This window comes from Poecile atricapillus, chromosome W (assembly GCF_030490865.1).
Source record: "Poecile atricapillus isolate bPoeAtr1 chromosome W, bPoeAtr1.hap1, whole genome shotgun sequence".
NCBI classification, from domain to species: domain Eukaryota; kingdom Metazoa; phylum Chordata; class Aves; order Passeriformes; family Paridae; genus Poecile; species Poecile atricapillus.
The window spans coordinates 37,687,640-37,713,943 of NC_081288.1; the positions used below are offsets into that span (position 1 = coordinate 37,687,640).

General features: G+C 36.0%; 1 protein-coding gene across 1 annotated transcript in view; it reads right to left on the reverse strand.

The window, feature by feature from the left end:
- Positions 1–26,304, reverse strand: part of LOC131592086 (otogelin-like protein) — a 91,748-nt gene that overhangs the window by 18,251 nt on the left and 47,193 nt on the right. Inside the window, exons 27-43 of the mRNA XM_058863364.1 lie at positions 25,237–25,371; positions 24,619–24,765; positions 22,876–22,995; positions 20,576–20,692; positions 17,679–17,835; positions 17,222–17,248; positions 15,630–15,797; positions 13,811–14,089; positions 13,074–13,191; positions 11,760–11,839; positions 8,064–10,867; positions 7,213–7,390; positions 6,125–6,267; positions 5,048–5,071; positions 4,813–4,905; positions 4,007–4,196; positions 1,597–1,811 (exon numbers count right to left, since the gene is read on the reverse strand). Coding sequence (XP_058719347.1) covers positions 1,597–1,811; positions 4,007–4,196; positions 4,813–4,905; positions 5,048–5,071; positions 6,125–6,267; positions 7,213–7,390; positions 8,064–10,867; positions 11,760–11,839; positions 13,074–13,191; positions 13,811–14,089; positions 15,630–15,797; positions 17,222–17,248; positions 17,679–17,835; positions 20,576–20,692; positions 22,876–22,995; positions 24,619–24,765; positions 25,237–25,371 — 4,995 coding nt within the window. The remainder of the gene's footprint in view (positions 1–1,596; positions 1,812–4,006; positions 4,197–4,812; positions 4,906–5,047; positions 5,072–6,124; positions 6,268–7,212; positions 7,391–8,063; positions 10,868–11,759; positions 11,840–13,073; positions 13,192–13,810; positions 14,090–15,629; positions 15,798–17,221; positions 17,249–17,678; positions 17,836–20,575; positions 20,693–22,875; positions 22,996–24,618; positions 24,766–25,236; positions 25,372–26,304) is intronic.

A 26,304-nucleotide genomic window follows, 5' to 3' on the forward strand; every position in this document is an offset into this window, starting at 1 on the left:
TATAGTGCTGTCAACAAAAAGTGAACAATCTCAGCTAAACAATTCTGCTACATCTTCCATACAATCCTGCTGTGAATGAATTATTTATTACTCTGTTTCTATGTCTGTAGGACCTGATAGCCTGTTTTACTGAGCCTAAATGCAGGTGATGCAACCTATCTTATTTCTGTTGGGTTTGTTTACATAAATTTGTAACAAGATTTTATTTCATTCTGCTTCTTCACTGCTCTGCTGCAGCTGAGTTCTCCCTGTGGTTTCAGCAAATCTTCAGGCAGTCTCTCACTTCTGCCAAGAAGGTCATGGCACTGATGACTCTGTTAATTATCCTTGACCAGCTTCTTCATGCCAGCAAGTGCACAATACACTCCACGCACTCTGGCTCTGCCACCATCATGTGTATGAAAAAAACCAAATGTCATAATGGATGAAGCAACCACTTGAAAGTCTTGATGATATGTCAGTCTTTGCTATAAACCAGGAAAAAATGCACTATCAGAGCTCTCCTGGGAACATATTTGCAGTAGGTATTATGACTCTTCAGATTTCCTTAAATTATTCTAAAATGAGATATGTCAAAACAATTATGCAAAGCATCCTGCTACTCCCTGGCACTGCTCTATCTTCTTGATTCCAAACTGCTTACCGCTGCTCCCTCACACTAAGTTTCTGTGGCAAATATCTATTAATTTTTGTATATAAAGAAACTACTTTAGTTCCTTCCTTTTGGAAGAACTCCCTGCATTTTTATTCTACCTCAGAAAATGAGGAGAAGTCTTAGGAATTTGAAGGAAGGGACTCAGCTGCATGCAATACTTCTAAAAACATCTGTCTGTGATGAAAATTGAAGTGCACACAATAAAAACAAAGGGTGAAAAAGTAGAACAAGAAGTGAATCAGGAATCTGAACACATCTATCTCTCAGAAAGAAAGGGCCACTTGAGCAATTAATCCTTTTTCTTTTTAATTAAGTTGAGGAAGTCAGTTAGACCTCAGAGATTTGGGGCTTCCTCATTTTCTGTTCTGGAAAGCAGCTGTGTGCACTACCCACTTCTAGTGACCTATAGAGGTCTACCAACCTCTAGAGGTGCATGCTACAGCTATATCCCCTCTAGAAAGTACAGTTTGTAGAAAAAAAAATTGTAATGATTTCTGTAAGAAATGCTACAAAATTGTCAACATAATATTGACTATGTCAAAAAATTTTAACTGTAAATTTATTTAGTCCAATAAGTCTGCAACTGCATGAATCTCTATTGTGTGCAGCAGAAGCATGAGGCTTTCTGTTCTAGTGATCCATGTCAAGCATTTAATAAAATAACATCTCTGGAACATGTTTATCTTGACATGATGATCCAGTGTCTCTCCTTTGAGAAATGCCCATTAAGTAATTTCAAAAAACACCATAAGAGCATAGGGATCTATATAGATGTGTGTTCACAATGGACGACATGACAGGGGTATTAAAGCCACATATTTCATCGTGAAATCAAAAAAATAAGCAAAACATGAAAAATGTGCATGTATCAGTCACTCTTTTCTTAATTATACAACTATTATTTGGTTTGGTCCTGCAATTTTTCTGATCCTCATACTCACTTTCTTGTGACAAGGGATGAAAATGCTTCTGTTTAATAGCTCCATACAGTATGTGCAGTTATCTTCAGTACAGTTTCTTACTGGCCTCCTGGTTGTTACATCAAGTGATTTCTCAATTTCCCAACTCTTAATGAACATTTCAATTTCCTCCATATTTGTAATTATGGTCATGTTTTGCATTTTCAGGTCATCACTAGGATCTCCATTACACACCCCTGGAGACAGTACATCATATTCAAAGTACAGACAAACATGCCATATACCTTCATTTGGGAAAGAAAAGCACACTTGATAAGATATGATCAACACTGCACCAGGCTGACCTGTGAAACTTAGTCACCTGAGTTTATAAAGCAAAGCAGCTGTATTTCCACTGAGTGATTTTAGTTCTCAGCTCAACAGCTCAGTAAAACAAGTACATCATACAATACAACTCATTGTACCTTTCACAACAATTAACTTTTGAGAAAAACTGCCACCAAAATGTGCTGTTGGGGGTATCAAATTCACTGACATGGCACTAGATTCTGATCTCATTCTCCTGAATGGCAGTCAGCTCCTTGGGAGTAATAGTAGATGGTTTTGAAATTGCTCGTCACCGACGATTTCACACTGTATTGAGGTTTAATTGAACATTCTAAGTGCCAGAAGTTATAAAAAGAATATTTTGATGAACAAATTGCTTTATCTAGATAAAATATTGTTGTTACTCAAGCTATTAATACAAAACCACTCTAAAAAACAACCTTCCCAGACCCTTAGCATTCATTGTCTACCTGAATTCATTTTTCTATCGATTCATCAATGAAAATACATGATCTCTTTAAGCACATAACAAGTGAGTAAAGCCAAAACTTTAACCTTCATACTAGCTTTACATCTCAGGAACAGGTCAGGCAAAGTTCTGCACTGTTAAGCACACCCTAAACCCTTGCCCTCGTGTTTTCAACCCTGCAGTCTGATGTTCTCCAGGGTCCTTTGTTAGAACTGGACTCGCTTGGTGTGGCAGGCTATTATTCCTTCAGACAGCAGAGAGGAATACAGAAGATGGCATTTAAACACAAAGCATTTCACAGTAGCACCACTTTCCAGTATTCTTAACTCTTCTGCTTCTTGCTGCAGATCACAAGCTGCTGCCACTAGAATTTGTAAGGCCATGCTACAGAACTGAAGAATCAATACAGCTTTAAAAATAAAGCAAATTTACCACATAGTGCCACAACTTTCTGTAGTATGAGAGGAAGAGGATTGCAGAATCCCATACAGGAGCAAACAGCAGAGGATAAGAAATAAGCAGGAAAGAAAACTTCAGACTTTACTGCAAAATATCAGGCGGTGCAACATTTTAAGCTAAGTTTGGATTTGTCTGCATAGTCTTCCTCTTTTTATCTTCTCATGACACAAAGAGGAACTATTCTATAATTCTTCCTACATTTGACTTCATCTTGTCCCACTCATTCAGCATGCATAGAGAAGATGGCATGATACTGGGAAAAGATGCAGGGCCAGCCTTCACCTTCTCTCACTAGATTTAGAACTTTCCTTTTGTTCAAGCAGAAGACAGCAATTGATTTTAAAGACTTGATTTGTTTAAATTTATACTTAAAGCATATTTGAATTGCTCTGTTTGCTTTTAAAACTAAAAGAAGTTTAAAAGATTATAAGAAGTTCATTTTCTTTTTTAATATGAAGTAGATTATGTAAAATTACGAACCACCAGAAAATGAACATTTATAATAAAATTTTAAATCACCTGCTTACACTTTCCATATTATTCATACTGGTAAAGATATAAAAAGGCTTAAGGCAAGCTTGAAAATGAAAGCTACATTTACTGTCACTGTAATTGTAGACTGAGATACCTCAACACAGTTTTGGACCCTAGACCCAGCCTCACGAGTTCTAAATTCAGATTCTTAATTCATTGTCCTCACAAGACTTGGACCCTTCCCAAGATACAGCTTTTGTCAGTATTTTAATAGCAATAAGCTGCCCCTGCTAACATCAGACAGTTATTCTTCTCTATATAATCACTAAAATATACTACTGCTACCTGAACTTCTTTAGCAGCCACTTCTTCACTAAAAATTTTCTTTTTCTTTACTTGGCTTCTGCAAAACTTTTAAAACAGGCAGAAATAAGTTTAAAAAAAAGTAAATATTTTAAAAGTTATTTAGATACAATGTGATGATCACTACTTGTTCTGCCAAGTACTTTAGTAGCACACCGTGATTTCAAACAGAATGATTAATTTATTTTTAATTAAGTATTAGTATTTCACAGGCCCTCACAGAGCTAATGAGTGTCACAGCGAGAGCTACAGGGACAGCTGGTCACAGACACAAAAGGGAGTTGCAAATTTCAGTTGGGAAGTTACTGAATAAGAAGAAACTTGCCACCATAGCCTCACCACAAAGTCCTTCTGTCTCCCTCGTTGTGTTAGAGTGCAATCCGTACTGTATATCTATGATGCCTGTGACATGAGCCCACTTGATGCTAATACCAGCTGGGGTATTAAGAACATACATTGCACCAGTATCCTGAATACTCAGTCCTTCTTTTGAAAATGGTAATGGCTGGATTACAGAGTCCACAACTACCTAAAATAAACCAAACACATTTTACAGGTAAAGCCAGATTGCAATGATGTATTTGATATGTAGTCCTATTTTATAACAAAAGACTTTTTTTCACAGCCTCTGCCACATATAAAAGTCACAATGCTTAAATCAGAGAGCTTCCTACCCATGCCACTTCCAAAATGCAAATGAGGTAGGCATGAGGAAAAAAATATTTTCTAATTAGGGAAAGAATAAATCTTATTTATCACATACCGTATGATGAAACAAAACCTCATTCCAATTATTCAAAGACATCTGTTCTGACTTGTTACTGACTAGGAAGGAAAGTAGTTTATTTATCACATGTAGGGTTCTGGAAGTTTAGTCTTGGGCATAACTGCTTTTGCAGCATCATTAAAATCTCGAAACAACTTCTAAGTGCCATTTTGGAAAAAGTACATTTAAGTGAAGCATAGTACCAGAAATGTAAATTGCTTGGTTTGCCTCCAGCATACCATGAAATATTGGGAACCAGATCTGCAAAAGTAATCCTAATGCTGTAGTGTTTCATTTGAAATCTGATTTATCACATTATACAACAAAATAGCTCTCCAGTTATTTTTTAAGAGTACACATACTGTTGATATATACTTACTTTTCTTGCTAAACGATTGATAAGTATTTGACAAGTGTGTGTTGTGACATTTAGTTTCTTAAAACAGAGCCCTGAAGTGTTTGCAGGTGGCACCTTGAAAGAAAAATGACAAGAAAATTTAGTTACTATTATTTTTCTAATTCCATGTCAGTGCTATTGGAATATTTTATATTAATTAAATAATTTATTTTAATATTAATGCATTTTAAAATCAGCAAAATAAGCAAGTACTTACTAGTTTTCTTATTGAATTTGCACTCTGGAAAACATTAAAAAAAATTAGAAGTGCAATACTGATCAGCAGCATTTTTACTTAGCAAAAATAAGTTACTATTTTCTTTGTCTTTAATGTTCTTCTACAATCAGCTAAATAATTAAACTAATTTAATATATTCCCTATAAATAATAAAAAATACACACTTTCCAGCTAATTTAGTGCTATGCTGAAAGGTCCTTTTGAACTATATTTCTTAAAGAACTAAAACTACAGATTCCTAAAGCTCATCTGCACTTGCATGCTGTATTCCCACCCCTAGACTGCAACCAGGAAACAAGAAAGCAATTTAATAGAAAGCATCTAAAACAATGCAAGACTATTGCCTTTAACAATCTTGAAGTTCAAGTGTACGGTTGCCCTGTGAGAGTAAATAAGAGATGGGAAGGAAAGAAGCCTGTTGAAGCCCCTCATCGCTGACTGGATTATCCTCAAACTGAAGATGGACTCAATCCAGCTTCCCAAGACCTGCATAAAGTAGGACTATGGCCAATGCAAAGGAAATGTATGTACAGACTCTATGTACAGACTGACCTGACCTAAACTGGCAATCTAAAAATAAAGCGGTTGGATCCTCTCTGTGGACAATGCAGTGAGTTAGACAACTACAAAGAATAACTCATCACAAAGTCATTAATATTCTCCTAAAATAACTACAAAATATATTTTGTGACTATTAAAAATATTTTACTAATTTGACTATATTACAAAGTATAAATTCAAAGTTACAGGAACACTTCTGTGTGGAGAGCCTGAAAGGAGACATGCATATTGAGAAGTTATTTCACCTCTGATAATTTAAAAGGAACATACATTTGAATTCCCTTATAATACAATTACTATTTTGCTCAAGATAAAATTGTTTCATCTAGACAGTACTATTAAACATGCTTCTTGAATATTAAATAACTTGGTATTTCTCATTGAGTGTGGCTTTTATGTATAAGTTTTGGTTTATATATTTTTGCATAATTTCAAACCTGTACCAAAAGAATTCAAGGAACAATTATAATTATTGCATAAATGAAAGAACCTTACCTGATTAGCAGGACATTTTTCAATATGAGCAACAATAATTTCTCCCGGTAACTTGACTAGAACATAGGAAGCCATATTACAGAGGGCTATGTTATTTCCATCAAATGTAATAACACTCAGTTCAGACAGTACAGAACACTGACCTAAAAAAGAACTGTCATTTAATGAGGTTACCACAAAACTGAATACAGGGCATTTATAAAAACTTACAGTTCTAGCATTATTTGCTTTTGTATATACATTCATAGATAGGCAGACAGACAGACAGACAGACAGATAGATAGATAGACAGACAGACGACCTTGTTCTGCAGGCAACATATTGAGCCATATGCCAAAGTGCTTAGGTTGGTTACTCAGTGGAAATACCTTGAACTGCTTCTGTGTGCCCAGGGTAGGGGACAATGTTTAAACTGGTGAAAAATTATACTTAAGTCAATGTTTTACACGCAAAGTAGTGAACCTCCACAATGTGAAATAAAATATATGCATAAATATATATTTCTTTTTTTTTTCTTTTTTTTTTTTTTAGCTACTGACAAGAGACTTATCTGTCTTATCTTGAAAAAAATGAAAAGTGCAATATTGGTTTCATTGATGCTGCAAGGTTTTAAATATGGCTTCTCTTTAGCCTTTTTTTACCCTGGCAGGCTTATCCGCCAGTTTCTGCAGTTTCTAAGCATGAGTAAAAACTGCAATTAGAGCTAAATGAAATATGAGGATTTTGTCTTTCAGAAAAGCTAGTATTTAATTTCTTTTTCTTCATAAAATGTTGAAATTTTAACATTACTACTGATAAAAATTCTGAAAAGTCTCAGCTGAAAAATATTGGTGTTCATGCTGCAGATGTTATTTCAATGTTTTTATTTAAAAAAAAATATTTTTCATTCTCCAGGATATCAGTTCAAAGGTACCAAAATATTCAGTATATTTCATTCAGTTTTGCTGAAGAATAGCTCTTCTTATTTCATTCCAGTATTTAACCATTAACCATTATTACAATTCCCATTGTAATAACCATTTAATTTATTACTTGACATTTACAGATCAAGACTCCAGATTTTAATTAAAAATAAAAGAGTGACTTACAGGGACATTCCCATTCTGGACAACAGTTATCAGTGTTAACTTGAACAGGCATTCCTCTAAAACCACAATCTGGCTTCTGCACATCCTTAGGGCAGTTCCTTGAAAGATTGTATAACATCCAACCCATATTAACACATACATACTGGCTACATTTGTCAACAGGTTCGAGGTATCTTGGCTGCCATATAAGGAAAAAACAACCAGAGTCAACTTTAACTTCATTGGCCCTGTGAAGTAATTACTTGTCCATCCCCCAGCTCTGAATCAGCACATCTGCCTGTCCCTCATCAGTTATTTTGGAATGACTTGCATGTGTGTGGCTGTAACCAGTGACAATGATGCATGTCCATTCACCCACACCCCTCCTGTTCCATCCAGCTTTGGTGGAGCACTCTATGTAAAGCATTATGCATTGGGGGAACATGTTAGAATCAGTTCTGATCTGAAGCATTTTAAGAAACACAAAATCATGCATTCCCATAATTTTACACCCTATGACAAAGAAGCAAATGGAAAAAGGAAACCTGGGATAAGATTATGCAGAAACATCAAAATTCCAAGGATTATGGCTTTTTCTGCACCTCAGAAATATATTTAGCTACCTAGAAAACTCACATAGCTTTAAAGCCAGTTTTTTTCAGAGCAATAAGTCTAAGTTGCAGAATATATCGGGGCAGTGTAAGAGCAGCAACAAAACTATCCTCTAAGAGTAACTGAGAATTTTCAAACAAATACATTAAATAGAAAATATTAACAATATTAAATCTCTGGCATTATATATATAGAATAACAGAATGGACTGAAAAGTAATATATATTTTAACATACAGAGGAAAGTAAGATTGGTCATACCACACACTCAGAAGATGTAGATATCAGTGTATGCATCATTGTCCCAAAGTAAGCCTTGTCAGCTACAGCTGTTGTTTCTGAAGAGGAAGGCAGAGCCATTCCACCACTAGAATGAGATAAATCTATTACAGCTCTGGTTTGCAGCTCTGTGGCCTCTGTTACACTAAAATAAGGTGTAATGGGTTTCTGTGTTGGGATTTTGGACCTATCTGATGTCATTACATCCAGGACTCCAGACAGAGAGATATTTTTGACTGAGGTTGTATTTCTTGAAAAAAGCAGACTCTGAACTGCAGTTACTGGCAAATAAGGTGAGGAAGATTTGTCAGTTGTGGCTGTCTCTGTAGCATTTTTTTGCTCATGTGAAGTCTGACCATCTTCTGAAATATCCACAGTTTTTTCAAATGAAGTTGTGTATTTAACTTCTGATGTTATGTATGAGGTACTCTTCATCTGTGACAGTGGACCTGTAGTACCAGTTGTTTTCATTGTATCTGTCTTTGGAGTTTCTCTAGTGCTCTGTGCAGCTTGAGTTACTGCAGTTGTAAATACAGATTTGTGTGTTTCTATGATGGTAGGAACTGAAGCTGAAGCCATATAAAAATCCAGATTGACAACAAAAGAATCAGTGGTTTTTGTAGTAATCCTAGAGGCTAGGGTAGTGCCTGAAGTAACTAATAAACTGGCAGAAGAACTAGGTAGCATTTTTGCAAAAAGATAAGGTGCTTTTGAGGATGTAGCATTCACTGTTGTGTTCGTGACCATTGGTGTGGTGGATTGAGTGGCGATTCCAGCTGGTATGGCTGATACTGTTCCATCTTCTTCTGAAGAACTTAGCGAGGAACTCTGTTTTCCTAGAGAAACATTAGAGATATGAGTGGTCTTAGGAGGATGTGAAGGCATAGAGGGCTGGCATTCTAAAGTGATCTCAGAGGTGGTAGGCATTAGTAAAGAGGGCATTACAATGGATGTTTTTAGTGGTGCTGAAAAGTTGGTAGAGAGACTTATTTTTAAGGTGAATTTAGAAAAATCCACAGAAGTTGCAAGGTCTACAATTGGAATTTTTGAAGTTCCTTGTGTATCTAAAGATGAAACTGATGCTTGGGTAGCACTTATATTTTGTGTCAGTGATGATGTGCTACTGACTATGGGAATCCATAAAGGACTTGTAGTCTGAGATGTCACATAAGATGGTACTGATGTTGATAACAAGGTTGTAAATAAAGATAATGACCTTGTAAAAGAAGGATCTTCAGAAATAAAAGTACCTGAACTTTGAGCCACAGAGTCAGTTTTCAATTCTGTATCTGAACTTTTTGGGTACTCTGTAAGTTCTGAAGCGGTTATTGATGTAGCATTTAAAGGTAATACCAATGTTCTGAGAAGGAAGTGTGTAGACATAATGGATTTCATTGGCTTTTTAGAAATGGATGACAATGAAAAGAAATCAGTGTGCATTATATGCTTATTTTCTGTTGAGGCTTTAGTTACTACTGACCTATCAAAGACTGTTGAATTGCCTAGAGGAGTGGGAGAACCAGAATGCACTGTATAAAAACTTTGAGGGGCAACAGTGACACCTGCCATCGCTTTGGACTTCAGGGAGGTAAACAGAGAACACACTGGTGTAGATACTGTGCATGTTGAAGAAGGACTTGAAGAAGTGTTTTTAGGGATTTGAGAAAAAACTTGAGGTGAAGATACTGTCATTATTGGCAGAGCAGCAGAAATACTGCCCTTTTTTAATGGAGATGTCTGCTCAGGAACAGTCTTTGAAGTTTGCACAGAAGATGAAAATGGCTTTGGAGAAAAACTGTCTGAAGAACTATCATTTAATGGTATCAGAGAAGTTTTAGACAAGGGTTTTGCTGTTCTGAAATAAGAAACTGGGATTAATTGAGGAACACTTGTCCCAGAGCCAGAAAACCTAGTCACCTTAGGAATTTGAGGAGCAGTTGAAGTTAGTGCAGAAATGAGTGTTGGGTAAACTGCAGTTTGACTAATGCCAGACCTAGTTCTAACAGGCAAAGTAGATACAGAAGTGCTGCGTGTCAATTGTGGACCTAGAAGAAACACAGGTCTTGTGAAAGTTTCTCTGTCAGCCCACAAGGCAGACAAAGACACTTCAGGGAGTATTTCTGCTCCCGTAGAATGACTTACTGAAGGACTCCTACTCTTCCCAATCCCTGCAGGCAGCTCAGAAGTGACAAGAGATATCTTGGAAGCTAAAGCTGCTAGTGCTGAGGAAGGTCGAACTGCTCCTAGCTGAGTGGTTGATGTTTCAAGTGAAAATGGAACTACCACTAGGGAAGCAGGTGTTAATAATGCAGAATGTGTTGGAACAGGACTTGCACTGAGCAGAGTTGTAGGAGTTGTTATTGTAATGGATAAAGTTATAGATGTGTTAGAGCGGGCAGTATGTGATGTGACTGCTGAGGCTTGAAGAAGAATTGGAAAATCTGCTGAAGGGATGGGTTTGGAAAGGACAGTAGGGCTGGCTGTGCTGTGAAGTACATCAGAAGGCTCCACTGTACTTGGTAATGAAAATGTTGAATAGGTGGCTGCATTAGATGCTTCCAATGAATAAAAGTCTGTAATGGACTGTGCCGACACATTCATTCCCCTTGAAGCTGTATTTGCACTCAAGGTTATTTTGTCTGTCACACCGATGAGAGTTGATTTATTTCCTGAAGTAACAAATACAGAAGGTGTCTGAGGAAATCTCTCTGTGGTAGGACCCATGTGAGAGATTAAAGCTGAAGGTTTCAGTCCAATTTCTGATTCTGTAGGTGTCACAGGTATGCCTAAAAGAAAAAATGTGTGTTTTACTGTCTTTTATGGGTTATTAGTAAAGAAAAATAGCAAATCTATCTCTACTCAAATACTATTTAAATATTAGCAAATCACATCTTGCCAATGGTTCCAGGCTGGCTGATGACTTTGAGGAACTCAGCTGACTCAAAATGTTTTATAATTTTCTCTGCTAACAAAGTAATTAATTCTTTATTATTGGTGAAAACCTTTATTTTGCAGGACAATTTTGAAGCAACAAGGCAATTCCATAAAAAAGTCAGTAAATCCAAAATAATAAAATATTTTAAATAAGTACATTACCTCCTTAAAAGATAGTATATGAGATGACTTAGTACTATCTTATATCAAGCAAAATGTATTTAAATCAAAATTTGTACAATAAAATAAGATATAGTACTAAAATTACACTTTAATGTTAAAATTATACTTTATCCCACAAAATAAGCAAATAATGTGGCAACTTTACACACACCAGAAATTATGAAATAGATGAGCTGAATTTGTTAGTGGTGTGTCATCCTCTGAAAAGACTGAACTTTTTGCCACAGCTGTATTTCTTTCATTTGGGATTTCTCTCTTACAGATGTGTAATACACAAGCATTATATAGCCATAGTTGCTCCGAGTATAACATAAGCACAAAAGGTTATATAAAACCCACTATTAGAGAAATACGAGAATTCAATTTAAAATATAACTCGTTTGAATGCAGAAGCTGTATTTCAGATGACTGGGAATGGAGTCTATGTCCCAGAGAGACAATCTTCAACAAAAACATGTTCTGGCAAAGCATTTAATTAAAAAAATTTATATTTGATTAATCCTTTCCTGGGATCTCTGGAGTAATTTATAAGAGTAGATCAACATAATAAAGTATACTTACAGTCTTCTGGATAAACACATCTAAGTGTGACCTCATCAAGGATCATGTTTTTGGGACAGTATGGCATGCATCCTTCAACCCTTTAAAATATTGCATAGTCAATTCTAGAGTCACAGTAGAAGTTTAAATTATTTTACTTTGGCTAAAAAAGCCATTAGAATGTCTAATCACAGTTCTGAGAACTTTACAGTGGAATTATGAGCATAACATTTTGAGGCATTACAAGGTCAAAAAGTTATTGAGGAGCAAAATTATATTTCTAAAGTATTAATAATTATTTGCATAGGCTGATGAACAAGATAGCTTTGGACCATTCTGCTTCCATAACCAGGTGGCAGCTTAGATCCCTAAGCAGAAGGGTTTTTCACAGAATGATGAACTTGTCTACAAGACATTTGTTTTATCTATATATGTTCATTTGACATATTAAAATATTTAGATTGACTTCATAAAGCCTTTTCATTGTGTCATTTCAACATAGGAGAATGCAGACAAATCACTATATTCCCGTGTCTTTTTCATTCTGGGGGGACATTTCAATAAGAAAATCATTACATTAACAATCAGTGTTCCCATAAGGAAAAAACTAAGAACAGCAACAGGGAAAATCAGCCATATTAGTAGTATTACTAATGATAAATTACATATGCCTGGGGAGTCTGAAATCTAAAATATCCTTTCTTTTCCATCACATGGTGCCTTGAGCTTTTAGACATTTTTCTTTTTAGATTACTGTGGTTTCATAGAGGCCAGGGGAGAAACACGGAGACAGGAAATCTGTTTACTGAATCCCAAGCTAACATCAGCCCTCTGAAATCCCTCCCTTCACACCAGTGAGCATCTCCCAGTATAAAGTTACGTTTTCTTACAGGAGAGGGCGTATTCCTCCCTTACTATTCCTACAACTTTTGATCTCTGTCATATAAACACCAGAAAGATGTTTTAGCATCATGGTGTGCTGGTTTAGGATGCGACTATAAATCCATAGAAGAAAATAACCTTCATTTAATTTAAGAGCTTTCTACTTAAGCACTACCAGAAGCTAAACCTCTGGGCTAAATACAATCCCTCTTATTCTTGTGTTGGAAAGCACATGTAAATGGGAATACAGACTGTGGGAAATGAGAGGCTTGGCACAAATGTTTTCATATGACTACTGAGATTTTCTCATAAGAATGATATTGAAATCTGGATAGTAAAATATCCATATAAAAATAGTAAATGGATAGTGGAGCAGCAGTAATTTTCAGAAAGCATATGGTATGCTTATTACAAAAAACAACACCCTAGCAATATGAGATAAATTTTACTTACAGAGGAAGAAATTTACATGCTATTCCTTCAGGATCACTACATGTCTTAAAACAAGGATTAGCACAAGATTCATATCGCCATTCACACATCCTTCTGTAAGGCACAGAAGCACTGAGTTCTGAGAAGGAAAGAAAGGGGTTTTTTATTGATTCAATAGCCAATAAACAAAAAATTACAGCCTTTTCTATAACATCCTTTGGGATTTTCAGATATATGAAAAAATGAAATCCAAATAGACAAATTTTTCAGAACTTCCCAGTAGGTGAGATTTTTGTTCAGTTTCAAGTAGTTTAAATTTGTTCAAGCTAAAAGACACTTCCAGCTTTGACAATAAAAACAACTCTTCATTCTTACAATATACTCTGTTTCAAAACCTAAAAGATCAGTTAAACATAGTGAAGATACTGTTGGTTGCAGATGCAATACCATTACCCAATTCATTTAAAAGAATAGATATCTATAGATTACTAATGAGATGTTAACATACATTGTTTTGTGACATGCCACCTTCTTCATTTTGAAAAAGTAAGCCAATTAAAACATAGTTCAAAGATTAAGCGACCATCCTATCTGCAAAAGTTAGAAAATAATAGCATTTTGAGATGGAATGGAAGACAGAGAAAAATTAAAAATAGGATAAAATATTTTTTAGTATTGCTGATGAAATACAAGGAAGAAAGTGCTCTGAAGGCAAGCAGAAAAAGAATGTTTATCCCTGGGGATTATGTAAAATTTACCTTCAACACTAAAGCTACTGAAATGTTTGAATTCTTCTGAGCCATCATACTTTTCCACTTTAACACTGGATGATGTGAGAATGATGAAAAAGCCTTTTTTACTGTGCAGCTCAAAAGCACTGAGCCCTGGACTCCAGAGACCCCGGTGGTGGAAGAAGGTGGCTCGTCTCTGAAAGGAGGCACTTGCCTGCCACTGCTCCAACCCAATGGTTTCATTGTCACGTACATACAGAAAATAGTTTGGTCTTTCAGCAGATTCAAGGGAAACAAGAGACAGAGCTTCCACAGAAGAAAGAAAATTAATAAAAAATGGTGAGATATTCACAGAAAACAACTTATAATTGAAATTAAATCATATATATTGGCTGTTAAGTGTCTCATTTTAAAATCCTGCTTTTCACAAAAAAAAAAAAAATTTCAGCTTTATGTTGCACAAAAGAGAGTCTACAGTGCAGGGTCTAAAAGAGACTTCAAATGAGCATATAATCCAGAACCACCAGTGAGACTGAAATTGCATTCAGTCTACTACTACTAACTTTCAGAAATTATTCCTAAGCAGTCTCAGACTGGAACTTGCATCTCTGGGAGTTTTTATCAAGTTTGCACAAATGTCTGACAGCTTAGCAGTGCCAAAATTTCATTAGCAAATAATATCACATTGTAAGAACATTGAGGTCAGGGGTTTTTTAATATGCAGTCATGTCCAGAAATATGGTAAGAAGATCTATGGCCAAATAAGAACTGACCTCTATTTGCTCTACCCATGTCACAAATCAAAAGTGAAAGAATTGTCTGAAAATGTAAAAATTTATAAGAAGAATGACTTCATAGGTGATTTTCAACTTAAATACAGTCTTGAAGTTCTTTAATCTAGAGGAATACTATTTCATCCCTCGTTTCCATATGAAAGTCACCTGTGTACTGCACAGATATAATGAATTATTTACTTCTTCCTCACACTGGGATTTCACAAGACTGAATTCATTCTTCTGTTGTATTTTTCATTTCAAAATCACATCTAAAAACCTGATTTTCCCATGGCAATAAGCATTCAAATATTTGTAAACTTAGTTTGAATTTTTTCTGTGGAGAGAACCCTTCTTTATGTTTATTTTTGAGGGTTTGTGATTTTTTTCAATAAATTAAATTATTTGAGAAAGCAATGACAAAATCTTTCTTGGTTTAATTGGCACAATCTTCACGTATGTGAAGAAAGAAAAATAGATACAGAAGGAAAAATATTTAAACATGTTTATTTTTGTTGTATAGTTTGGGTAAATCTCTGATAAGTAAAAAACAGAGCTTAGGATTAGCTGTTCACCTAAGAAACTACCTTCTACATTGCACAGGGATGCTGCTTATTAATAATGCAGAAATAGATTGATCATTCTGAGTTACACATTTTCTAGGTTAGGAAAAGTAACAAATAAGGTGTAAACATAAAGTAGAACCAATATTACTGGAGACAAAAATACCCTGCATTGACCTTCAGTGTTCATATTTGCTAGATATTTGTGTAAAATTCACCAGTTTCCAGTCATACAAACTAATTGGATTTTTCCACAAGATATTCTATTCACTTGTATTCTGTAATATTTCTAAAATATTTTTTTTAAAGTAAAATTTAAAGTTGGAAGTAAGGTTTTCAAATATTAAAAAAATTAAAATTTAAATCACTCCTTCATTTTGAAATTGGCCACTTACTCCAATAACTAAAAATATCTAGACTACTTTAGGACATTTAGAAGACACAACAAAAATCATTCATATAGTTTGAGATATACATCTCACCATTAGCAGAACTGTTGAGGACACTTACATAAATCTTTATCTTTGAAAAGACCTGGAGTTATCATGAAACTGAAAATTACATTTCCATGTGCTCCAGTTCTAGGCAGAGGAAATATCCTTCTGCTGGATACATTAGCCCCTATAATTGTGTCATTCATTCCAAAACTTGCCAAAATATAGGGTCCTTCACCAAGACCTAAGGGAAGAAAAACAAAATAGAAAAAGAAAAATTTTCATTGCATAAGATACAAAACTTAAATCTTAATTTTCCACTTGGTTCCACTTGGTAGTGGAAACATGCATACCTCTGTTATTGACTTTAACCCTGGCAGGCAGCTAAGCACCACACACCTGGTCACTCACCCCACACCTCACAAAAGAATCAGAGCGAAAGAACTGAAAAAAAACTCATGGGTGGAGATAAAGACATGGTTTGGTTTGAGTTTTGTTTATAGAGAAATTAGGAAAAAGAAAAGGAAACCAAAGAAAACTGTTACAAGAAAAATGAAGGAAAAGCCAAAATTCTTTGCTATCAGCTGACCAACATCTAGATGAACCCTAAGCAATGCCAGTCTCAGAAAACTTCCTTTCCAATTTCTACTGCTGAACTCAACATCATGTGTTCTGCAACATCCCTTTTGTCAGCTGGTGTCAGCTGTGCCAACTCTGTTCCCTCTATCCTCCTTTGCAGCCCCAGCTTCCTTACTGGTGGATGAGCATGAGAACTGAGAAGAGCCTTGATCTCTGTAAGCAGTAGCTAAAACACCACTGTCATCACAAATACAAAATATATTATTAAATTCATGTTAACTAAACAAAGGAAACTAGCCAAAACCAGTACTCCTTCCTATTTTTCTACAGAATCATAGAATAAATAAGGTCAGAAGACACCTTTAAGACCACTGTTGCGATGTTCACGACTAAAATCATGTCTTCAAACCTTTTTGACTAAGATAAAATTCCCTACTACAAAGTAATTGTGGGAAGTCAGCTATACCTTGCAAGATCTACATGCTACTACTGTAGTAGGCCAGACAGAAGAAAAAAACAGTCTCTATAATGATCCTCGTTATAGGATGCAAGTCATCCTACGTCATCAAAAAGATACATTAAAGTCAGATTTGTATCATTGCAATTAGTCTAGTTTCCCTTTCCAATATCTATTGCTGCCTATAAAGCATGTGCACAGTACCCAAACATTAGAGAGGATGATGCAGGAATTCATTCTGTTAAATGAATACCACTCCAATTCTAAGGTACTGCTCTTTTTACAGTACAGTATTGTGAAACGTGCATAAAATCCCATAGCCTTTCAATGTCCAAATACTGTAGGTCCCAGCTCTAAAATTTACAGTACAAACACAAGGAAATGTCCTTCTGGAGTTTCTCCCTGGCTGCTACCATAAGTGGTAGGATGATGGATCAATCCACCCATCCACACTGAGCACTGTGAAATTATTGATGGAGGCATTAGGGATTACTAGGATCATTCAACACAGCTGGGCCACTAACCTTCACTCATTAAAAATAAAAGCAATGTTAAAACTACACACCTCAAGTCAAAGAAAAAGCCCATAAATTAATCAAGTTTTTTAAACAAGATTATCAAATAGTACATACCTTGGTTGTAATATTCACAATCATAAGCTAGAAGAAAAAGAAAACAAGCATATTGTTGTTATTATTATTATTATTATTATTATTATTATTATAACTTTTACTATTACTATTGTTACAAAGTGACAAGAGAATCCATGCATACCTGCATCCTAAAAACGTAAAGCTCACTTTCAGGAGAGGAAGCTCCATGTCCCACAAGATTTTTCAGTCTGTGACTTTATTTTCTTAGACTTTTGTTTAGTGACAGCAGACCTGAAGCAGGAATTATTCTACAGCTAAGAACCCTTCTTGACAATGAATTTGGGTGTGTAAGGATGACATAGCTAACACAGAGACAGCTTGAGTGATGTGAACTACGTTTATTATCAACCTGCTTCTGTCATATTTGTATAGTTGGCAGAAAAAAGCCAGAGATGCCTGAAATGATCTCTGGTGCGTGGCCAGCCCAGGTACATACCACAGAGCAAAGGAGATCGCCAGTGAATCGCTGCTCCTTGCTGGCAGCACTTGTGGGCATAAGCTGCAATACTGGTACACAAACACTCACAGTCCCCACCAAGATTGCAGTTGCATGTATCTGTGTGACAATTTTTGATAAAAGAAGTCACATCAATCTGGGGAGGGGAGAAGAAGAAAAATAGGTGAGTTAATTGTATGAGCTGCACAAATTCCAGTTGCAGCAGGAGCTTCATTTCTGGGCTGACTGAAAGAATTAAATACAAAAATAATGCATTTTCCAAAGTTTGGGCATATTCCTACACAAAATGTACACTTCAAATTATCAGCTTATGCCTAAGTTAAAGGTCAAAAGAAAAATTCAATCAGTGATTACTAACAAACATGTTTGTCCGCATACTTGCTGTTCATCGATTTCAAAGGATTATTGAAGCTGGCAGTTCCGATTTTATAAGGCAAATACTGCCACCTGTAGTCATCCTGTCAGTTTTGCATGAACAACAGCAAAACCAGAGCTGCTACTCTGATTACCAAGTTATTAAACTAATAATATATAGAGGAAGGCTTTCCCAGGGGCAGAAAGCTTAAGACCACTGGTGACATTGTGCAGAAAATAAAATACTTCTGCACTTATCAAGATTTTAATATAATTTCCCCACAAAACTTCTTTAGATCAGAAACCCACATTCTCTAAAATCCTATTACAATATTTCATGGTTTTACATGAAACACTATTTCTTGATTTTAAATCATCTTTTTTATAATGTTGAGCAACATTTCCAAAACAACGTTCTTACTCAACACATGGAATGTTTAAAGCAATGCTTTTCTTCAGTTTACTCTCTGGTCTAGCTCAGTTGTAAAGCACTGAAATGGCACACGTCAGATTACAGAAATACCACCACAGTAACAAAGCAGTACTTATCTAACACAAAGACAGCTTCTGAGTTGCTAGAAGCTGGCAGGGACTGGATCAAGGGCAGAGAGATGTTATTGTGCTTTCATCCTTTTTCTTGTTTTGAAAACAGGGATACCACTGGGGACATGGGGGACACACATGAGAACTAGCTCCATTGAATGAGGCTGTGGTAGCTTTGTAGAAATCACCAAACAGCAAACCGGATCCAAAGATCTCAACCTGTCTCTCAAGCCTGCAGAACAGCATCTCTCCATGGGTCAGCAATATCTTGCTCTTGTGATAAACTGGGAGCCTTGGGCCAAAGCTGAGTTCAGGAATTATGAGGAAGACCCTTTTCCTCCAAGTGTTCAGGTTCCTCAGACCCTGTTGAATTCAGTGCTTATCTGGGCAATTGCAATCCATCAGTTGCTGCCAGCCAGAGATGCAAGATTTTGTCTCCCTGAAAACTGATATTGCAGCCTGAGTTAAACTGCAGGGCCACCTGTCCCACAGACAGGAGTTTGACTGCTCACACTGCAGGATCTTCCACCCACATAACAGGAGCAACAAGAAGCACATCTGAAATCCCCATCTATGTTTTCTGTTCTTTCCATGCCCCTAGTGCCGGTTTCTGCTCGGGCTTTTTTCTTGGCACCCTGCTCCCCACCCAGCAGTCAGCTGCACATGCCCTTGATAGGAGCTCACTTTACATTACATTTCCAGGAGCTGTACATTTTTCACATGGTGATTAATAGGTTCTAAAAACACATGAAAGATGTTTGCTTTACAGACTCTGCCATATCAGACAGATATATACGTGTGGAAATACTTGACTACTAACTAAATTACATGTTTTGCACCTGGCATAGATTTTTTAAGACAATTATGCTAAATTCTGGCATATATTTATGCCAAATTATTTGCAAATTCTAATCACAACACGGATAAGATACAGAACATGAATGTTCAGGAGAAAAGATCTTTCTGAGTTGTTATAATAATACAGTTCCTTAAAAACTCTTGAAAGTTCAATTTTTATTTAATATTTGCCACTTTGAAAAATACACTCATCACTATTTTCTCAGGCACATGCTCAAAAAATTCTTTGCATAGTAACTTAAGTCAACATTAATAAATCTCTTGGGTTAAGCTACTGCAACCTCCTTCGCAGGCAAATTCCTAACCATGTTGATATCCAGCTTTGGTCCTGAAAGCCAGGAGGTTCAGCTGAGACAGCTAATGATCTCATTTGGTATTAATAATCATGAAGAAATTAAGAGACTGAGATGAAATGTTGTAGTGGTTCTTGCTTGCTCAGGTGCAAAGAAGCACCTAAATACCATTGGGAGACTAAAATTAGAAATAAGGAAAAACGTATAAAGCAAGTCTTGCACTGATAATGGGTGGATTAAAATGGAATAAAAAATTACCACATAAAATAGTGCTGTCCCCATCTTGTCTAGACCGAACTGAAGGACATTATTGTTACTCAAGTCCCAGGCTCAGCCATGTATTGGGAAAACAAGGATACCAAACCTCTGAGTTTTAATAAAACCAGATGATAAGCTGCCAAATAACTAAAAATACCTATAGCTCTGAAGCTGAAATCTTGCTCTCTTATATTTCTTTCTATATAGAGGAGAACACTTAAAAAAATAAGACCATTTGAGATAAGGTGTAGGTGCATTACACATACACTTTTTTTAGAATCACTCAATTCATACAAATTTACAATTTATAAAACTTAGCTACCTATATAGATAAAAGGCAATAGAACCTTGATTATTCAGTCAACTAACTCACAATTCTGTTACACTCTTACATTTATATTCCAGTCTTGAACAAGGAGCTCTGCACAAATATAGCCCACCCACACAGAGATACTTGCAGGGCTTTACTCTGTATCCTCATATTCAGACTGAGGGTACTGGCAAGAAGAAAGTAATTACTGGAATTTTATTCTTTTCATGACAAAAATCTTAGATATTTAATGAACTTACCACATTGCGACAAGGTGCAAAAAGATCACTGTATAAAATTGAGCATTCCTTTTTGGCATAAGGGAACTTGCTCTGATGTACTTCACATGGCCTCAGTGTTTCATTTGGGCTCTTGCACTTGAAAACAAGCAAAAAAACCCACAAATATTTTATAGGTAGATGTGTTTATCAAAGATTCAGGTGCATCACAGTATCATACAATTCAATACTTGCATAATCAGAAAATAAAAAAATTAAATGCTATCTTCTTCATCTTCTTTCCTTGATTTGTTTTTATAATTGAAAACATTGGCACAAAAAAAGAATCTTTTTGTTTTGTTCTAAAGCACTAAAATGTTCCTGCTGTCTGCTCAGTGCATAAAGACAAAATGTTTTCTTTGTGACACATTATAATCATTACCAGAGCAACCAACTGTAACATCACAAACAAATACGTGGTCCAAATCCATCCTGGGTGGTTTTCACTGACTTTAAATGGAGTCATACTACAGATGGCTTTAGCCCTGTAAGTTCAAATAAAGAAGCAGTGGTAGGAAGGGAGCAACTCATTAAAAAAATATAGAGTCAAAGATCATAATGATAACTCAAAAATGAGTGAGGTACAACTACATCACTTATAGGAACTCTACAAAAGGAAAAAATAAATAGAACAGAAAAATACAGGAAAGGGACACTCATCTCAGAGAACGAGTTCATCTGAAACCACGCTGTTTTGATGCAGCATGTAAGGTGTGTGTAATGCACCAGGAGGCTGTGAAGATGAATGCATAGGCATCACCAGGGTGTCCCACAGCAGCTTTAGCTGCAGTGCACCACCTGTGCTGCCCTCCTGTGCAGGTGCTCAGACACGGCCGTGAGGATATGTGCTGCCAATCCCAGGAAGGAGAAGCTCTGGAAGCATCTCATGCTTCACAGTGCTGATACAAGCACATTTCCCCATAGCAGAGCTGGGTTCTAAGCCTCCAGCTATCAAATACTCCTTACACTATTTAGATTTTTCAGAATTGGTGACCAGGATACCTCACTACAAAGGTTAAAGGTTCTTTCTGAAAAAATCCCCAAGGCCTGCTGCAGGGGCAGATGAGTCAAGTCTGTCTGAGCACAGACAGCCAACAAGACCAAGGCTGAACTTAGATCCTGAGCACTCTGGCAGACACAGAGATCTGGAGATTACATGAGATCTTGCAGATATATATCTCCACCGAAAAGTTAGGTCAGAGTCTGAGATGCATAAGCAAAAATTATAACATCCTACAAGTTAATGTGCTATGCAAACACTATGCACCTTTTTAAGGGAGCCACTGAGTCGATAAATTGAAAAAGAAAAAATCATTAACTTCATACAAAGTATTCACACATATGGTTATATACAACCTTCTAGATGACCAGTGTAACTCTACACATCTGCCTTGCTTGCTTGTGAAATTTAAACATTTTATGTAGAATAAAATATGTTCAAAGGGAGATATTGAGGCAGAAAAGCCTCAAAATCTTTATTTATGAGGCGACAGATATTTGGTCAATATCCTGCTGTGTTAAAGAGGAAACAGATTAAAAACTGGTCCTGACAGACATTCAAAGAGAATGCGTTACAAATAATGATTTTTAGGAGGTCTACAAGCCTATGAAACTTTACATCTTCTCAGCATAAATTAATGAAATATCTATTCTCCTGTGTTACAAACCAGTGTTGCAGTCACCCACTCCCTACAGCATCCTCCTAAGGAAATAGAAACCAAGTTTCCATACTGGGTTTTATCTGTTGCTGTTCTGAGCCTTTTCTGCCCATCCCTTCACCACCTCTACTTTGTCAGTTTGTTTTGTTTACAAAGTGCCACTAAAATAAATCTTAATTTTATTTTCAGTGTTCAGAAAGAGACTCTTCCAGGCCTCTTTTTTCCAGCATTAAGATTCTGTTTACTTTCAGTATCCTGATGCCTCCAACCCCAGAGAAATCACAATTGTTTTTAAAATTGGGATGAATCAAAAATACCAGAAACAGTGTACCTAACTTGGTAGAACACTGAAATGCAGACAGCTATAATTAATTGTCTTACAAGGGGAAAACACATCCTTCCCTAAAGAGATTGTCTGGTTTAATTTAAATTCGGTATCTGTTTATTATGGCATAAGACATTAATAACACATTTCACATCTACGAACACAAAAAATTAAAATGTCCTCTTATAGTGTGACCAGAATTTTAGAAAATACCTGTACATCCTGTGGTTATAATGTGCTCATTTACAAACTAAAATTATAGATTTTTTACCTAAATTTTTATTGGACATGGGACTTACCTGTCCTAATACCCAGCTGTCTCCAAACACCTGTGCATTTCTCACCTCCATGTTGTTTGATGTAGTCAGATCATTTGAAGTATATTTGTCAAAATTTCCACACAAGCCTGCCAGTTTGCCCTGAAAGAGAAAATTATTTTTTCATAAACTCATAACCTATAATTGGCACAAATGACACACATGGAATATAAAAATTTATAAGTGAAAACGGTGAATGTAAATCTGACTTATCCTTGGAAAAGACATGATACTTTGCTATGCCTGCATTTCCACATTGCAAAAATCTTTCAACAGAAATCAGTAGTTTTCTTCTTATTTTCCAGAACTACTTCTTACTGCCTGCCTGTGAAAACGGACTGGAATCTAGTAATATTTTTTTCTGAAAGCTCAATAGTGATTCCAGTCCAAAAGTCAAAAGTTCAGGCAAATTACCTCATGGTTGTGAAGCCTGACTAGCTGTTGTCATTAAAACTTGCTGCCTCTAATTTTAGTTCACAATAGCTAGAACATTTGTAATAGCAATTATAAAAGAGACAGCTGCAACTTTCTTTTCTTAGGCATATGCTGCTGATGGGAAAACTATGTATACATGCATACATACATGAATATATACAGGAAAACAGACATTCCTGCACAACAATAAAAAGTAGAGTTGGATTTTTAGGGTGTTGTGGCTCACACTAATGAGTTCTTTTTTTCTTAAGGTCTGCTGCACACATCTTACTGAACTGGAGCCTCTAGAAGAAACAGTCACTGGAAACAGAAAGAACTCAAAGTATTTGTGTTCCTAAATGCAACCTGTAGAACTCAGCTCCCTGCTAGCTTACTCAAATACAATATTTTTTTTTCTCTATGTGTATTGATGGTTGATAAATCAACTTGTAGGTGAATTAAGTATTTTATGGCTATTTGGACAGAAGCCTACAATATTTTTGCTTTAAAACCACATTAGATGGTCATTATAGCTTTGACTTACACTTCAAAAAATCTGACACTGTACTCTAACCTAGCATGTTTTCTTTTGCTGAATGAGCCTCATCTTAATACATGTGTTCATGTTTGAAACAAAGAGAAATGTAATTCTGAATTGCCAGCACCCAAAGACTGAATTGCAGAGACTCCAAGATAGATGATGATACAGGAATGGAAAAGAGAAGAGCAACTGGAAAAAAAGGATCCTTGGATTCTTCCTTGCACCATTACTGATCCTGACATGATACATCCATTAAGTTTAAATGTAAGTTTTTGTCTAGATCTATTTCTGTATTCTGTCTTTTTAAATTTAACTAGTATGTGACTCCATCTGTTCATCTCAGAAGCCTCTACTACATCCTAGGGTCAGTTCTGTCATCAGTCTAATGTAATCTTTTCTACAAACCTGCCATCTTCCATGTCACTGGGCATGGAAACTTCTTTTCCATTGTCTTTAGCCAACGAAAACATGCAGTGAACTGGGTAACTCTACCAGGTAAGACTACCCCTCCCTTCCAGCCCCCAAGTATCTTTGAGTCAGAGCTGAATCACTGCATAGCTCCAAGGCTGCAGTGGAAGCATACACATAGAAACCACTCCTCTTCAGAAGTTGCATTCTCCATCTCTTCTTAGCTGGGAAAAGCACCACAATAAACAGCCATATTACTGGGAAAGCTAGTCTTGAAGAAAAGACTAACAGTTGTTCAATAAAAGATCACATTAGCAATATAGAGAACCTACACAAAATCTCAGGTTTATATTTCGGCTCACCTTCCATCTAGGTCCAACTTTAACATGCATCATTGTCTTCTTATCCCACAGAATTGTAATGTCCTGTTCTGGAAAGTGTATCACAGTATAATATCCAGCCTTCCAAAGCTGATAGTTAGATTTGTTTTCCTGTGCCCCTAGGGTCTTCTGACACAAATGAATATTTGTTAAGATCTACTAAAGTAGTGCTACTAAGGTATACAGCCAGATAACAGAAAAGTGTATATTGAAGAATACTTTAGCATATAGCTGAATCAATAATATTAGTAGAACTGTTGTTTAATACTTTGATATTTTGTCTTTTCAGCCATCCAAATTTGCTTCATACGTTGGTTTCTCTTTTAAAACCACCTGGAAAGAAACTCATTAATGCCAGTATGTTTCAACTCCTTGAGACTTTTGGACAATCTTCTTTGTATGACAAATAGAACTTGAAAAAAAACAATGGGGAAAAAAAAAAAATGTGCATCCTGAGACCTGCTGCTTTATCCAGGCCTAAACATTTGTACTATATTAACTCAAACTGAGAGATGCTTTCCAAAAACACACTCCTTTAGAGCTGTAAATTTGCAGTGCTTATCTTAAAGGGCAACCCAAAAAGGAAAGAAAATAACTAACCTGCTTCTCAGAAGGTTCGCTAAAATAAATCTCAGTGTCTCCAACAGAGATGAAAACATTCTTTGAGCAAACAATATCATTGTCAAAGCACTTTTTGTTCTGGGCAATTATAGATATATTTGAGTTATCTGTGCTCTGCAAAATTAAGAAGATTTCATTTTACTTATATATTCAATTGCATTTCAATCTCACAGATTTATTCTATGCTTACCACCACAAAAAAAACCCAAACAAACAGAAAAAAACCTGGATACTTTCAAATTTACACACATTTGAAATTAAATTTAAGCAAGTTACCAAATCAGGAAATATATTTTTTAATTCAAAGCTGAACCCACAAACTTTGGCGTTAAACACAAAGGGCAACTATGTTCAACTGTGACTCCTCTTGCTGAAGACTTCACAAACTCAGAGGATTAGGCCACCCCTTAAATCAGAATCTGGTTTAGGCTTTTAAAATATGCTTATACTTGGAATCCAATATTTACAGCACAGTGTGGTTGTCAAAATTGAGACATGCTATAAAAAGAGCTTTATTTTTAAACCAAGGTACATGAGATCAAGCTGTTTTTGTATTTTTAATACCAAGAAACCTACCATCTGTTGGTAGTAGATAGAGAAGTTTCTGTGCCACCACACATCAAATTTCACAAAACCATGAGTCATACTCAGTGTTATTGGAGGGAGCAAAGGTTTCTGCCAATATTTTTGTTTGTAGGGTGGGGTTATTTTAACACTTATAAGATTTGAATACTTTGCTGTCCTAATTTACTGGTGTTTTAGTACTTAAAACTCAAATGTACTTCCATCCCAATCCCACAACTTTTGGCTCTACAGCTTGTTCATTAATTTTGCATTCTAGGCACAAAAAATCATCTTTGCACCTTGGCTCAACCTGTCTGTTTATTCACCTACAGCTTCTGTGGTTCTTCTGTATCCTGAGGAGAACACACATGCACCTTGTAATTCCCCATGCTAAGATTTTTTCCTTGAACAAATGAGATGAGCTGTCTTTTCACAGTTGCTAACACTACCACAAACAAAAACAAAGTTGAGTTTTCCTATTAT